Source organism: Nomascus leucogenys, chromosome 5, assembly GCF_006542625.1.
Source record: "Nomascus leucogenys isolate Asia chromosome 5, Asia_NLE_v1, whole genome shotgun sequence".
Classification (NCBI taxonomy): Eukaryota; Metazoa; Chordata; class Mammalia; order Primates; family Hylobatidae; genus Nomascus; species Nomascus leucogenys.
In genome coordinates this window covers 18,409,983-18,422,232 of record NC_044385.1, presented here as the reverse complement: position 1 = coordinate 18,422,232, position 12,250 = coordinate 18,409,983, and the positions used below count along the sequence as shown (strand labels likewise).

Genomic DNA, 12,250 nt, shown 5'->3' with positions numbered 1-12,250 from the left:
ATATTATGTTTCGCATTTAACACTTGCACTTCGTGATACCCCCCCACCCCTATCAGGAGTAATGACTGACTCTTTCCTATTTTTTTGTTTCACGTATTTGGTAAAATTGAATAAATATTCCAAACTAGCACCAGCTGAGGTTGCTCCAGTTGTTCCAGCCCATTACATCCTTCCCAAACAGCACCTTGTTGTTCAAAATAGACTGAGAAAGAGTGCCCCGTAACAGGGGTGCCCCAAACATGAGACTTTTAGGGGAAAACCTTGCTTGTGATCAAGCATATACAATGTATACTTGAAGATAATTTTTAAGAGGGAAGGCTGCCTGGTTTCTTCATGCCTTCTGTAAGTGCTGTCTAAGCTTTGAGATTTGGAATAAAATGCCCAACTCTACTACCATTTTCCTTTTGAAATCACGGGCAGATAGGGAACTGCCAAGACTTTTTTTATTTTAATAAAAAATAAAAGTAAAATAAAATAAAAATAAAAGTAAAATAAAAGTCTTTCTTTTTAATTTTGAAACAAGGTCTTGCTCTGTCACCCAGGCTGGAGTGCAGTGGCATAATCACAGCTCATTGCAGGCTTGACTGAGCTCAAAGATCTTCCTGAGTCAGCCTCCTCAGCAGCTGGGGCCACAGGCATGCACACCATCACACCCGGTTAGTTAAAAAAAAAAATTTTTTTTTTGTAGATACGGGGTCTCACTATGTTGCCCAGGCTGGTCTCAAACTCCTGTGGCTCAAGTGATCCTCCCAAAGTGCTGGGATTATAGGCATGAGCCACCACACCTGGCCCTACTTTCAACATACTACTATACTACTGTAGGCACAATCTTTCCAAGGAGCTAATCTGATGTTATCTCTGCTAAGCTTAAAAACATTTACTGCCGCCAGGCACAGTGGCTCGGGCCTGTAATCTCAGCACTTTGGGAGGCCGTGGTGGGTGGATCACCTGAGGTCAGGAGTTCAAGACCAGCCTGGTCAACATGGTGAAACCTTGTCTCTGCTAATACCAAAATTAGCCAGGCATGGTGGTGCATGCCTGTAGTCCCAGCTACTGGGGAGGCTGAGGCAGGAGAATCGCTTGAACCCGGAAGACGGAGGTTGCAGTGAGCCAAGATCACGCATTGCACTCCAGCCTGGGTGACAAGAGTGAAACTCTGTTTCAAAAAACAAAACAAAACAAAATACTTTCTACTGCCCCCACTAGTGTGAAGGATAGAAAAACTGAGTGTCTACTGTGTCATTTCCAGGTTACTCTAATCTGCCTTTGTTTACCTCACTGGACCAATCCTTGGTTCTTCTTACTCTACTGGTGGGTCCCACGCCACCTTCTCCCCTCAGGGGCCCTCTAGTAGTTGGAGGCACTGCCACACTGGCACTACAACCTGGTTTGGCTAAATCCCACCCACACTTCGCAGCTCAGCTTAGTCATCTCTTCCTCCCAAAAGCTTCCTTGATCGCAATACCTTCCACACAAGGACCCAGGAACAAATCTCTATCACAGAACTCACCCTACTCTTGTCTGTTTCATACACTACCACTACGAATACTTAACACTGAGCACACTCGACGCTAAGACACTTCGAGCACTTAAAATTAAGTGCTTTACATAGACTGCCTTCTTTAAGCTCACAACAAACCTATGAGGTAGGTAACATTCTTTAGATGGCAAAGCTGAGGCCCAAATAAGTTACACAGTGCCAGGATGGGAACTCAGGCCATCTGGCTGAAGGGTCTGAGCTCTCACCTTCTATAGCATCTTGCTGCTCAAAGGATTCTACATATGACCAGGGGCTTCCTGAGGGAGCACAACAATGAATGCTTACTAGAAGCTAGCTGAGAGAATGATCAGAACACTTTCTATCTGAGAAGCCACCAGTCACATAGAAGACAGGCTGTAAACTTGACTTCTGGTACTGTCCATTGAGTAATGCTGGTTTAACAGATGACCCCTAGAGCTCCCTTCCAGCAAAACAAATTAGCAAAAACAAAACCCCCTTTCTTTCCCCAGAGATGTCCTTCACAGGTGCTAATATATTGCTTGCAAAACCAAAAACCAGTTACTGAGTAGTTAAGTGAGGCCTTTACCTGGTTTCACAGTGACAGAAGCTCACATAAGCCTCACATTTAGAGGCAGGAGCAACAAAACTATTCCAAGATACACTAATCTAATTTGTTGTTGATGACAAAGAAAAATACTCAAAACAAGCCCACTTTTTAATTTTCTAGCTTAACACTGATTTTTAAGGCAGGAAGGATTTACGATTCATTAAAAAATTAGCATATATTCCATTTAACGCAAAAAACTTAGGACTACAAGGAACCTAGAATGTATTTTGCCAAAAACGAAATCATAATAGCTAACATTTAGCCATTTTCATATACATCATTCTTTTTCTGGGTACCTTTGAAAAGGTCGTTTATTGGGAGGCTGAGGTGGGAGAACTGCTTGAGCCCAGGCCTGGACAACATAGAGGCACCCTGTCTCTTAAAAAAAAAAATCCGCATTTAAGTTATTCCTCATCATCGCATTTTATAGATGAGGAAACTACAGTTCAGAGACGTTATGCAGATGGCTACATGGTTTCCATCCTAGGTCTACTGTCACCAAGCTCTATCCACTACATTACGCTGTTCCAAAGTTTAAAGATGTAGACAGACAAAGATGCATTTAACCTATTAAGCACAAAACTCCCTTTCCTACTCCCACTTTCAGGTAGAGCTGGGACCAGGAACTGGGGAACAGCCTCCGTGTCCTCCCCTACATCCCCAACTCAGGTGTTGGCACAGTTGAACTGCCTAATATAAGACATGCTCCGCCCTTACTGTTCCTCTCAGCACAGCTCCCAACTGCTTGTTAGCAGAAGTCACCATTCCGAGATTCCAATCCGCAAGGTCAGTTTAGGTACGGTAATTTAAGACAGACACCGCATGGGACTGGCACTTACCTTCTGATCCCAGAACCACGAAGACTGCGAGATCCGCATTACAACCACTTTCACAACTGATGGGAGAACTGCATGTAGCGTTCCCGCACTCCACTTCCGCTAAGTCTAAAATGACACCACTGTTTCTAACCATCCACTCACTTCGGACCAACGCCTTATCGAATACATTTTCAAAAGCCTGGCAGCTTCGCGAGCCGGAGGTGGTGAACCCGTCCCACGCCGTGGGCGCACCAACCTTACCTTGCTGTCATGAGGCAAAGAGCCTCGGGAGACACCCTTGCAGGTCGGCACTCTCCTGCAGCAGCTAGTCTAACTCTGGCTCCCCCGTGTCACACGCGGAGATCGACTCCACACCCACCCACGCACGATCACCATGTGCAAAGTTGAATCCCGACTTCGCCGCAAAGACATTTCCTTTTCCCCTACATGCAAAGGAGCTCTGGAGCCGTGCTCCCTGCCTGGCTGTCGGGCACTGGGATACCTTCCCCGCGGGCGCCCGCCACCTCCTCCCCGAGCCCGGCATCCAACCCGCAGGACCCACCCCTGCGCAGGAACGCGACGCCCGTCCAGGTGTAGCCGCCGACTGCAGGCCACGCCGCCGGCCGCAGCCCGGGACTCGGGAGGCCGAGGGCGGAGGCGCGGCCGCTGCGCCCGCGCAGAGCCGCCCGCCGCCCCCCCGCCCCGCCTCCCGCGCCCCACCCCCACCGCCCGCCGGCGGGAGCCAAGGCGCGCCCCGCCGAGGCCCCACCGCCCCGGCCCCCGCCCGCCCGCGCGCGCGCGCCTCGCGACCCTCCCGGCCCTCCCCGCCCGTGCGCCCGGCACTCACTGAACATCCCAGGCGGCTCCGGCTCCCCCGGCCGCCGCCGCCTCCGGGATCGGGTTGCTTCCGCCTCCGTCGTCTCTGCCGCAGGGTCTCGCTCCGACGGCCGGCTCAGCTGGGCCCCCGAGCCCCGCGCCCCGCCGCCCCCGCCGCAGCTCTGGGCGGCCGCTCCATGACTGACTGACACGGAGCGGGCCGCGGGCTGGGCCGCTCGGGCCTCCAACGCGCAACCGTCTCCGCCAATGGGCGAGGCGCCTCGGCGCTCGGCTGGCGACGCCTGGCGTGCGTGCCGCCCCTCCCCGCTGCGCCGCCGGCGTCTGGCGGAAGGAGCGCGGGTACCGGTCCCACGTGGTGGGGCCGCGGGACCGGGACAGCAGCAGCCGCCGCCGCTGCAGCCGTCCTCCGCCGTCTACCCGGAGGTGTCTCGAGCTGAGCCCCCTACCGGGCCCGGGTCCCGAGGTGAGTCCCCACCGGCGGTGAGTCCCTACTTGCAGCCAGGTCCCGAGGTGAGTCCCCCACCCGGGGCTGGTCCTGCGGAGATCCCCCTACCTGAGGCCGGGCCCAGATGGGGGGCCCACCAACCCTGCCCAGTTCTGGTGCCGCCGGCAGACTCTGGGCGAGAGCCGCTTGGGCACGCTGCATTCGCGAAGGCGAACTCCCTCCTGGCTTCTAGTTGTTCTCCCCTGGTTCTTGTTGCTTGGCCTCTTTCTGCTGGGCAGGGAGTGCTGGCAGGGCTGTGCTGTCCGCCCTGGACTTCGCATTGCCGGGTAAGGGCGGTTGGAGGCCCGGAGAGCCGAACTCTGGCGGAGCCGGGGAGAGCCAGTTCAGCAAACATCTGTTATGCACTTTGTAGCTGTCGCGGTGGCGGTTCTGTGGTGTTGAACTTAGAAGTCAGGCATCGTTGAATTCGTTTTGGACATTTTGACAAAATAGGAAAACTGACAGCACTTGATGGTTCTTGTTCTCTGCAGTAGAGTGAAGGATAACAATTTCTAAAATGAAAACGTCTTAACGTTCCTTTTTACTATAACTTTTAGGAAACTCAAAGCCAAGTTTACCCAGTTTTATAGTAACTGTAGGTGTTTGGTATGTTTGCTACCCCCGAGACTTCATGTTTTTTTGTTTTCTATTTTTAGTCTTTTCCTTGTGCAAGTATCTCTTGTAGAGTCTTTTTTGAAGTGTGTTATGTGCGTTGTAAATTTATACATGACTGAATAAAAGTCTTAGTGGAAGGTTACTGTTGCAGCTGAAATAACAGTATTCCTTTGGGGATTTCTTTTTCACTTGGAGGCATATTACTTTCTCCAGATATTGCTTATGTATCTTTTCCTCTTTCAGTTTGAAACCATGTATGAATGACTCTTTCCACAAATAACGTAAACACTGATTTTGGCCTTGTTGAATTACTGCACACTCACCTTTGTGGAGGTGATGTTTGATCGCAGCTGGAATGCATATCGGCCATCTTCTGTGTGTGCAGTCCGTCTTTTGCTTGCTTTTGTCTGAATTTCCCCCAGAAAATTCATGGAGTCAAGCATCTTGTATGTAGATTTACCCCGACAAATCTGTTGATTCATTAAAAACTTTTAAAAGAATACGTATTAGGTAAACAATAAGATACAGTACTGCAATACTGTTGGTTTTCTGGTGCCTGCTCAGTCTGACCTTGTTATAGTATTTTTTTTCCCATTGTTTTTAAATTGTAGATAAAGCCTAGCCATGGCTGCTGTTTATTCTGGCATTTCCCTTAAGCTTAAAAGCAAGACAACTTCCTGGGAAGATAAACTAAAACTAGCTCACTTTGCTTGGATTTCTCACCAGTGCTTTCTTCCAAATAAAGAACAAGTAAGTTTAATGTGAAACTCATATTTTTACAGTCTGTCAAGATAATTATCACTTGTATAATTTGGATATTGACAATTGGTTAAAATAAAAAGAGAAAAAGTTGGGGAGGGAACTTTGTTGGAAGTTAAATGTAATGTCAATGAAAAAAGTAATGAGTCAGGTACTTCATTAATACATTTTTTTTTCTGTTAAAAAACGTCGTTTAGGTCGGGGGCAGTGGCTCATGCCTGTAATCTCTATTTTGGGAGGCCAAAGCGGGGGATCGCTTGAGGCCAGGAGTTCTAGACCAGACTGGACAACATGATGAGATCCCATCTCTTAAAAAAAATTATATATATATGTATATAAATTAGTCAGACATGGTGGCATGTGCCTGTAGTCCTCACTACTTGGGAGGCTGAGGTGGGAGGATCCCTTGAGCCCAGGAGTTTGAGGCTGCAATGAGCTATGATTGTGCCACTTTCACTCCTAGCCTGGGCAATAGAGCAAGACGTTGTCTCTTTAAAATAAATGAACCCACCGAAATTGGCATTTCTTTTGTTTGGAGACATTGTATTACAAATTAAGTATATGCATTAATGAACACATTGGGAATTAAGTTACCGAAGTTAGGTTCTGAAAGTCTATTGATAGCTGCATTTGCTTATAAATCCAAAGTGATGTTTTATAAACTGTTGGTTGGTGGTGCTTTGTTAAAAATCTTCTGAATCGGATAAACTGAAGGTTTGGAAGTAGAGAAATGTTAGTATTTGTATAAAGCCATTTTAGAAATAGGCTAGGTACCAAGAAAGGCATTGCATTTTGTTAGAATTTCTCAGGCTTTTTAGGCTAAAAAATAGTTGGCATGATAAACACCAGGATGACAAGCTCATGAAATTGGATTAATACACATCCAGTTGCTGTTGTCAAAGAAGACAGCACAAAATGCTTCCAAGATGGATGACATGTAAAGCAATGATGAGATGTGGTGTGGAGAGCAGTGGTCATATCCAGTGCTTTCTACACCTGGCTGCCCTTGGGAGTCATCTTGGCAGCATGGCCATCACCTGGCAGGTGCTGCCCAGGGTGAAACAAAGGGGAGGCTCTAGCAGCCGATTGGATCAAGGTTTCTGCTGTTGTTATACTGAGAGATTTTATTCCTTCTGACATCTGTCACTATTCATACTGTTATTGACAGTTCTGGGATTGTGAGCTGAGGCCTCACCACCTTTCTTCAATGTTTTGTGAAGAGGAAACATGACACGTAATGGAACCTGTATAGGCACAGTTCTCCTTTTCATAAAGCACTTGTGTGATTTTATATCGACTGTGTCTGTCTCCTGGATGATGTATAAATATTAATAGTATTAGAGGTTAAGCTGTAGGTAATGTGGGGGAAGCCAGGACACAAATCCCAGACTTTCGACTCTTATTTACTTTTTTTCTTTGTGTGTCTGATACATTCTGTGGTCATTCTGAGCAGTCTTTGTGTTTCTAACTTTTAAAACTTAGTACATGCATATCTCACAGATACTGCAGGTTTGGTTCCACGTCACCGAAATAGATCACAATATTGTGAGTCACACAAATTTTTTGGTTTCCTAGTGCATATAAAATTTATGTTTATACTATACCGTAGTTTGTTAAGAATGCAATAGCATTATGCCTAAAAAAAGCACATACCTTAATTTAAAAAAATTGCCCAAAAATGCTAGTGGTTATTGGTTATCTGAGCCTTCAGGGAGTCATCATCTTGGAGGGTCTTGCCTTAATGCTGATGATTGCTGAAGGTTAGGGTGACTGGCAACTTCTTAAAATAAGACAACAGTGAAGTTTGCTGCATTGATGGAGCTTTTCCTTTCATGAAAGACACAGCATTTTACCCACAGTAGAACTTCTTTCTAAATTGGACTTCTTCTCAAAACCTGCCACTGCTTTATCAACTAAGTTTAAGTTCTATTCTCAATCCTTTGTTATCATTTCAGCAGTGTTCACAGCATCTTCACCAGGAGTAGATTCCATCTCAAGAAACCACTTTCTTTGCTCATCTCTAAGAAACAACTTATCCATTCAAGTTTTTTTAGTCCCACCTTCAGGCTCCACTTCTAATTCTAGTTCCCTGGCTATTTCCATTATACATGCAGTTGCTTCCTCCACTTCAGTCTTGAGCCCTTCAAAGTCATCCATGAGGATTGGAATCCGCTTCTTCCAAACTCCTGTTAATGTTGATATTTTGACCTCTTCCCATGATTCATGAGTATTTTTACTGGCATCTAGAGTGATTCTTTCCAGAAGATCTTCAGTTTGACTTTCTCCACATCCATCAGAGAAATCACTATGGCACCTATAGCATTAGGAAATGTGTTTCTTAAATAATAAGACTTGAAAGTCAAAAGTACTCCATGATCATGGGTTGCAGAATGGATGTTGTGTTAGCAGTCATGAAAACAACATTCATCTCCTTGTACATCTCCATCAGAGCTCTTGGTCACCCAAGAGCAGTAATCTTCTGGTAGGAATCTTTTTGTTCTGATCAGTCTTGACATGGGCTTAAAATCTTCAGTAAACCATGCTGTAAACGGATATGCTGTCATTCAGGCTTTGTTTTTCCATTGACAGAGCACAAGCAGAGTAGATTTAGCATAATTCTTAAGGGCCCTATGATTTGGGGGATGGTAAATGAGCACTGGCGTCAAAGTTACCAGCTGCATTAGACCTTAATAAGAGAGTCAGCCTGTCCTTTGAAGCTTTGAAGCCAGGCATTGACTTCTCTTCTCTAGCTATGAAAGTCCTAGATGGTGGCCGGGCACAGTGGCTCACGCCTGTAATCCCAGCACTTTGGGAGGCCAAGGTGGGTGGATCACCTGAGACCAGGAGTTCGAGACCAGTCTAGCCAACATGGCGAAACACCGTCTCTACTAAAAATACAAAAAAATTAGCCGGGCATGGCGGCGGGCACCTGTAATCCCAGCTACTCAGGAGGCTGAAGCAGGAGAACCGCTTAAACCTGGGAGTCAGAGTTTGCAGTGAGCCGAGATCGCGCCATTCCACTCCAGCCTGGGCGATAAGAGCGAAACTGCGTCTCAAAAAAGAAAAAAAAAAGAAAGTCCTGGATGGCATCTTCCAATAGAAGGCTGTTTCTTCTACTCTGAAAATCTGTTGTTTAGTTTAGCCAACTTCATCAGTGATTTTAGCTAGACCTTCTAGATAACTTCACCTGGAACTTTTATGTTATGAAGATGGCTTCTTTCCCTAAACTTCATAAACCAACCTCTGCTAGCTTCTAGCTTTTCTTCCGCAGCTTCCTTACTTCTCTCAGCCTTCATAGAATTGAAGAGAGTTAGGGCCTTGCTCTGGATTAAGCTTTTGCTTAAGGGAATGTTGTGGTTGGTTTGATCTTCTATCCAGACCACTAAAACTTTCTCCGTGTCAGCAATAGGCAGTTTCACTTTCTATCATTTGGTGTTCACTGGAGTAACACTTTTAATTTCCTTCAAGAACTTGTCCATTGCATTCACAATTTGGCTAATTGGCTCAAGAGGCTTGGCTTTGGTCTGTCTCACCTTTCAGCATGCCTTCCTCACTAAGCTTAATTGTCTTTAGCTTTGGATTTAAAGAGACATGCAGCTAGTCCTTCCACTTGAACACCTGGAGGCCACTGTAGGTTAGCTGGCCTAATTGCAATATTATTGGGTCTCAAGGAATAGGAAAGCCAGAGGAGAAGGAGGGAGGGGAAAATAGCCCGTCAGGATAATAGCATTTTGGTGGAGCAGTCAGGATGCATACACCATTTATTGATTAGGCTTGCTGACTTAGAAGGACACAGTTCATGGCGCCCCAAAACAATTAGAATAGTAACATCAATGATCACTGGTCACAGAGCACCATAACAAATATAAGAATGAAAAAGTTGGAAATACTGGGAGAATTACCAAAATGTGGCAGAGACATGAAGCAAGCACGTGCTGTTGGAATAAAGGATCTGATAGACTTGCTTGGCACAGGGTTGCCATAAACCTCCAATTTGTAAATGCAATATCTGTATCTACAAGGCACAATAAAATGAGGTATGCCTGTATAACCTCAGAAAATGGGGTAAGATATGTTGGTTTCACCTGAAACTTTTAATTTGCACTAGCTGAAGACAAATTTGTTGTTTTCCCATTCTTATCCTTTAATAATAAACATTTTAAAATACCAGAACACCTAAGTAATATTACCAAAGGTAAGTTTTAAAAGAGAGGTTCTCCCCCGCTGCCCCCGTGGCAGTTGGATTTGCTTATACCTGTAATGTCCCTATAATGTCTAACATCTTTCTCTCAGCAAATTAATTTATTTTCAGTGTATGTTTCCTTCAAATTCAGGTGTTACTTGATTGGGCAAGACAATCATTGGTTGCATTTTATAAGAAAAAACTTGAACTGAAGGAAGATATTGTTGAAAGGCTTTGGATCTATATCGATAATATTTTACATAGCAGAAAATTGCAGAATCTCCTCCAGAATGGAAAGACCATTAATCTTCAGATTTCCCTAGTCAAGGTATTCACTCTTCTGTATGTGTTGCATGCATCTCCATTGATTTCTTGTTAATGGTGGAAACTTGTTTTAGTGTCAATTGTATGAAGATATAGGAAATATTAAGGTAGGAGAGAAGGATGTAATATTATTGGAATTATGATAGTAACTATTGAATGTGTATCATATGCTCTAAGCATTTTGTTATTTAATATTCAAAAAAAGCTTGGAACGATTTCATAAACAGGTCATTGATTACCTTTTGAATTGGAAAAGGTAGCTAGCAAATTATGCTTCTCTGATTTGTTTTTCTTCTTCTTCACCTTTCTTTTGGCCTGGAGGGAGGTCAAAGGCCAAAATCGGACAGGAATTTCCTCAAAGTTTTTTTTTTTTCCCACTATGGCCTTTGAGCCATAAGTGCCACTAGTGGCTTGACCGGCAACCTGGGGCCTCCTCAGTTTTTGACTGAAGGTGATTTTGAAGTCTCAGATCAGAAGTAGGAACTTCATTGTCAAAACTGAGTGTGTTTAAATACCATGAGAATAGCTAGATACGATAAAAACTACTACTAGTGAGCACTTAATGTGTGCCAGGCTCAAAGAAGTTTAACTTTCCTAAAGTCACATGGCTAGTTAATGGCAGAGCTGGGATTTGAACCTCACTCTGCCTGAGTGTAAAGCCTGGGCTGTGAAGTCATAACATTGCCTCACCCTCATGAGTGTGCAGGCAGAGAGAAGATCATTAGAGGCTAGTAACGGAGAGGAATGAAGGTTGAGCTGCCTGATGGCACATAGGGCTTAACGGTTCTTGAGATTATGTTCCAAACTGGGTCACTTTTTAAAATAATAAACCAGTGGTCATCAAAGTGGCTTATTTCAAATGCTCTTTTGGAATATGGGAAGAAAATCTTGGAATGTCTCCTTGTTTAAAAAGCCATACTTAATTTTTATTTGTATGTATGCTTCATAATTATATAAAATGTTAATGCTGTGGCATATGTGCATAATTTATAAATAAATTACACTTATTGAGTATAAATGCAGGAAAAATCGATGAGTTGTATAATCAAAAATTTGGAGATCACTGTAATAGTGCATTGACATTTAAGGATTTGTCATCTTTGTTACAGCTTTTCCAGAGTAACTTTAAAAGTCCATGGCCAGCAATTACTTGAATTAATAATACCTATCTCATTAGGGCACTGCTAACTTAGCACCTGGGATAGGTTTGGTTCTCAGATTCCATAAGGCTGGGAGCAAGTCACTTAACCTGTGACTGAATTATAGAATCTGCCTGGTTCTCATAATTTCTGGTGTTTGTGAATTTTGGAATTTTGAGAGCAGTAGACAATAGATTTGCTGTATAATAAGCAGTAGCAACATACCATCTGCTTTCCTTTTAAAAAATTTTTTGAGATAGAGTCTCTGTCACCCAGGCTGGAGTGCAGTGGTGTGATCTTGGCTCACTGGAACCTCTGCCTCCTGGGTTCAAGCAATTCTTATGCCTCAGCCTCCCGAGTAGCTGGGACTACAGGTGTGCACCACCTGTAGTGGTGCTAATTTTTATATTTTTAGTAGAGATGGTGTTTCACCATGTTGACCAGGCTGGTCTCCAATGCCTGGCCTCAAGTGATCTGCCCCCCACTCAGCCTCCCAAAGTGTTGGGATTACAGGCATGAGCCACCATGCCCAGCTGCTTTCTTTTTTAAAAGAGTGCCTTTTGCTTTGGCTTTTTTTTAATAGAAAAAGTATAATTGACTATAAACATGTATTTTTTTTTCTTTTTTCAGAGAGTCTCACTCTGTCACCCAGGCTGGAGTGCAGTGGCTCGATCCCAGCTCACTGCAACCTCTGCCTCCCAGGTTCAAGCAGTTCTTCTGCCTCAGCCTCCCAAGTAGCTGGGATTACAGGTGCCCGCCACCATGCCTGGTTAATTTTTTCATTTTTAGTGGAGTCGGGTTTCACTGTGTTGGCCAGGCTGGTCTCAAACTCCTGACCTCAAGTGATCCGCCCACCTTGGCCCCTCAAAGTGCTGGGATTACAGGTGTGAGCCACTGTGCCTGGCCTATAAACATGTATTTTGGACCACAAGATCGTAATTTAAGTGCTACTTTCCCTCTGCCTGGTAACATCTAAGCTCGAT

The 12,250-nt window shown here is 44.8% G+C and overlaps 2 protein-coding genes across 4 annotated transcripts in view; one reads left to right on the top strand and one right to left on the bottom strand.

The window, feature by feature from the left end:
• Window positions 1–3,972, bottom strand: part of TAF5L (TATA-box binding protein associated factor 5 like) — a 33,392-nt gene extending 29,420 nt beyond the window's left edge. Inside the window, exon 1 of one of the 2 annotated variants that reach the window (XM_030812718.1) lies at window positions 3,774–3,972. The gene's annotated coding sequence lies outside the window, so the exon portion shown is untranslated. Of the gene's footprint in view, window positions 1–3,488; window positions 3,550–3,773 lie in introns of those variants that run through there. The other variant, XM_030812719.1, reaches the window with a different exon arrangement.
• Window positions 3,973–4,097: 125 nt separating this feature from the next.
• The window catches only part of URB2 (URB2 ribosome biogenesis homolog), a 32,447-nt gene continuing 24,294 nt past the window's right edge, over window positions 4,098–12,250 (top strand). Inside the window, exons 1-3 of one of the 2 annotated variants that reach the window (XM_003275158.4) lie at window positions 4,098–4,226; window positions 5,474–5,612; window positions 9,956–10,132. In XM_003275158.4, coding sequence (XP_003275206.2) covers window positions 5,487–5,612; window positions 9,956–10,132 — 303 coding nt within the window. In that variant the 5' untranslated portion in view covers window positions 4,098–4,226; window positions 5,474–5,486. Of the gene's footprint in view, window positions 4,227–5,442; window positions 5,613–9,955; window positions 10,133–12,250 lie in introns of both variants that reach the window. The other variant, XM_003275159.4, reaches the window with a different exon arrangement.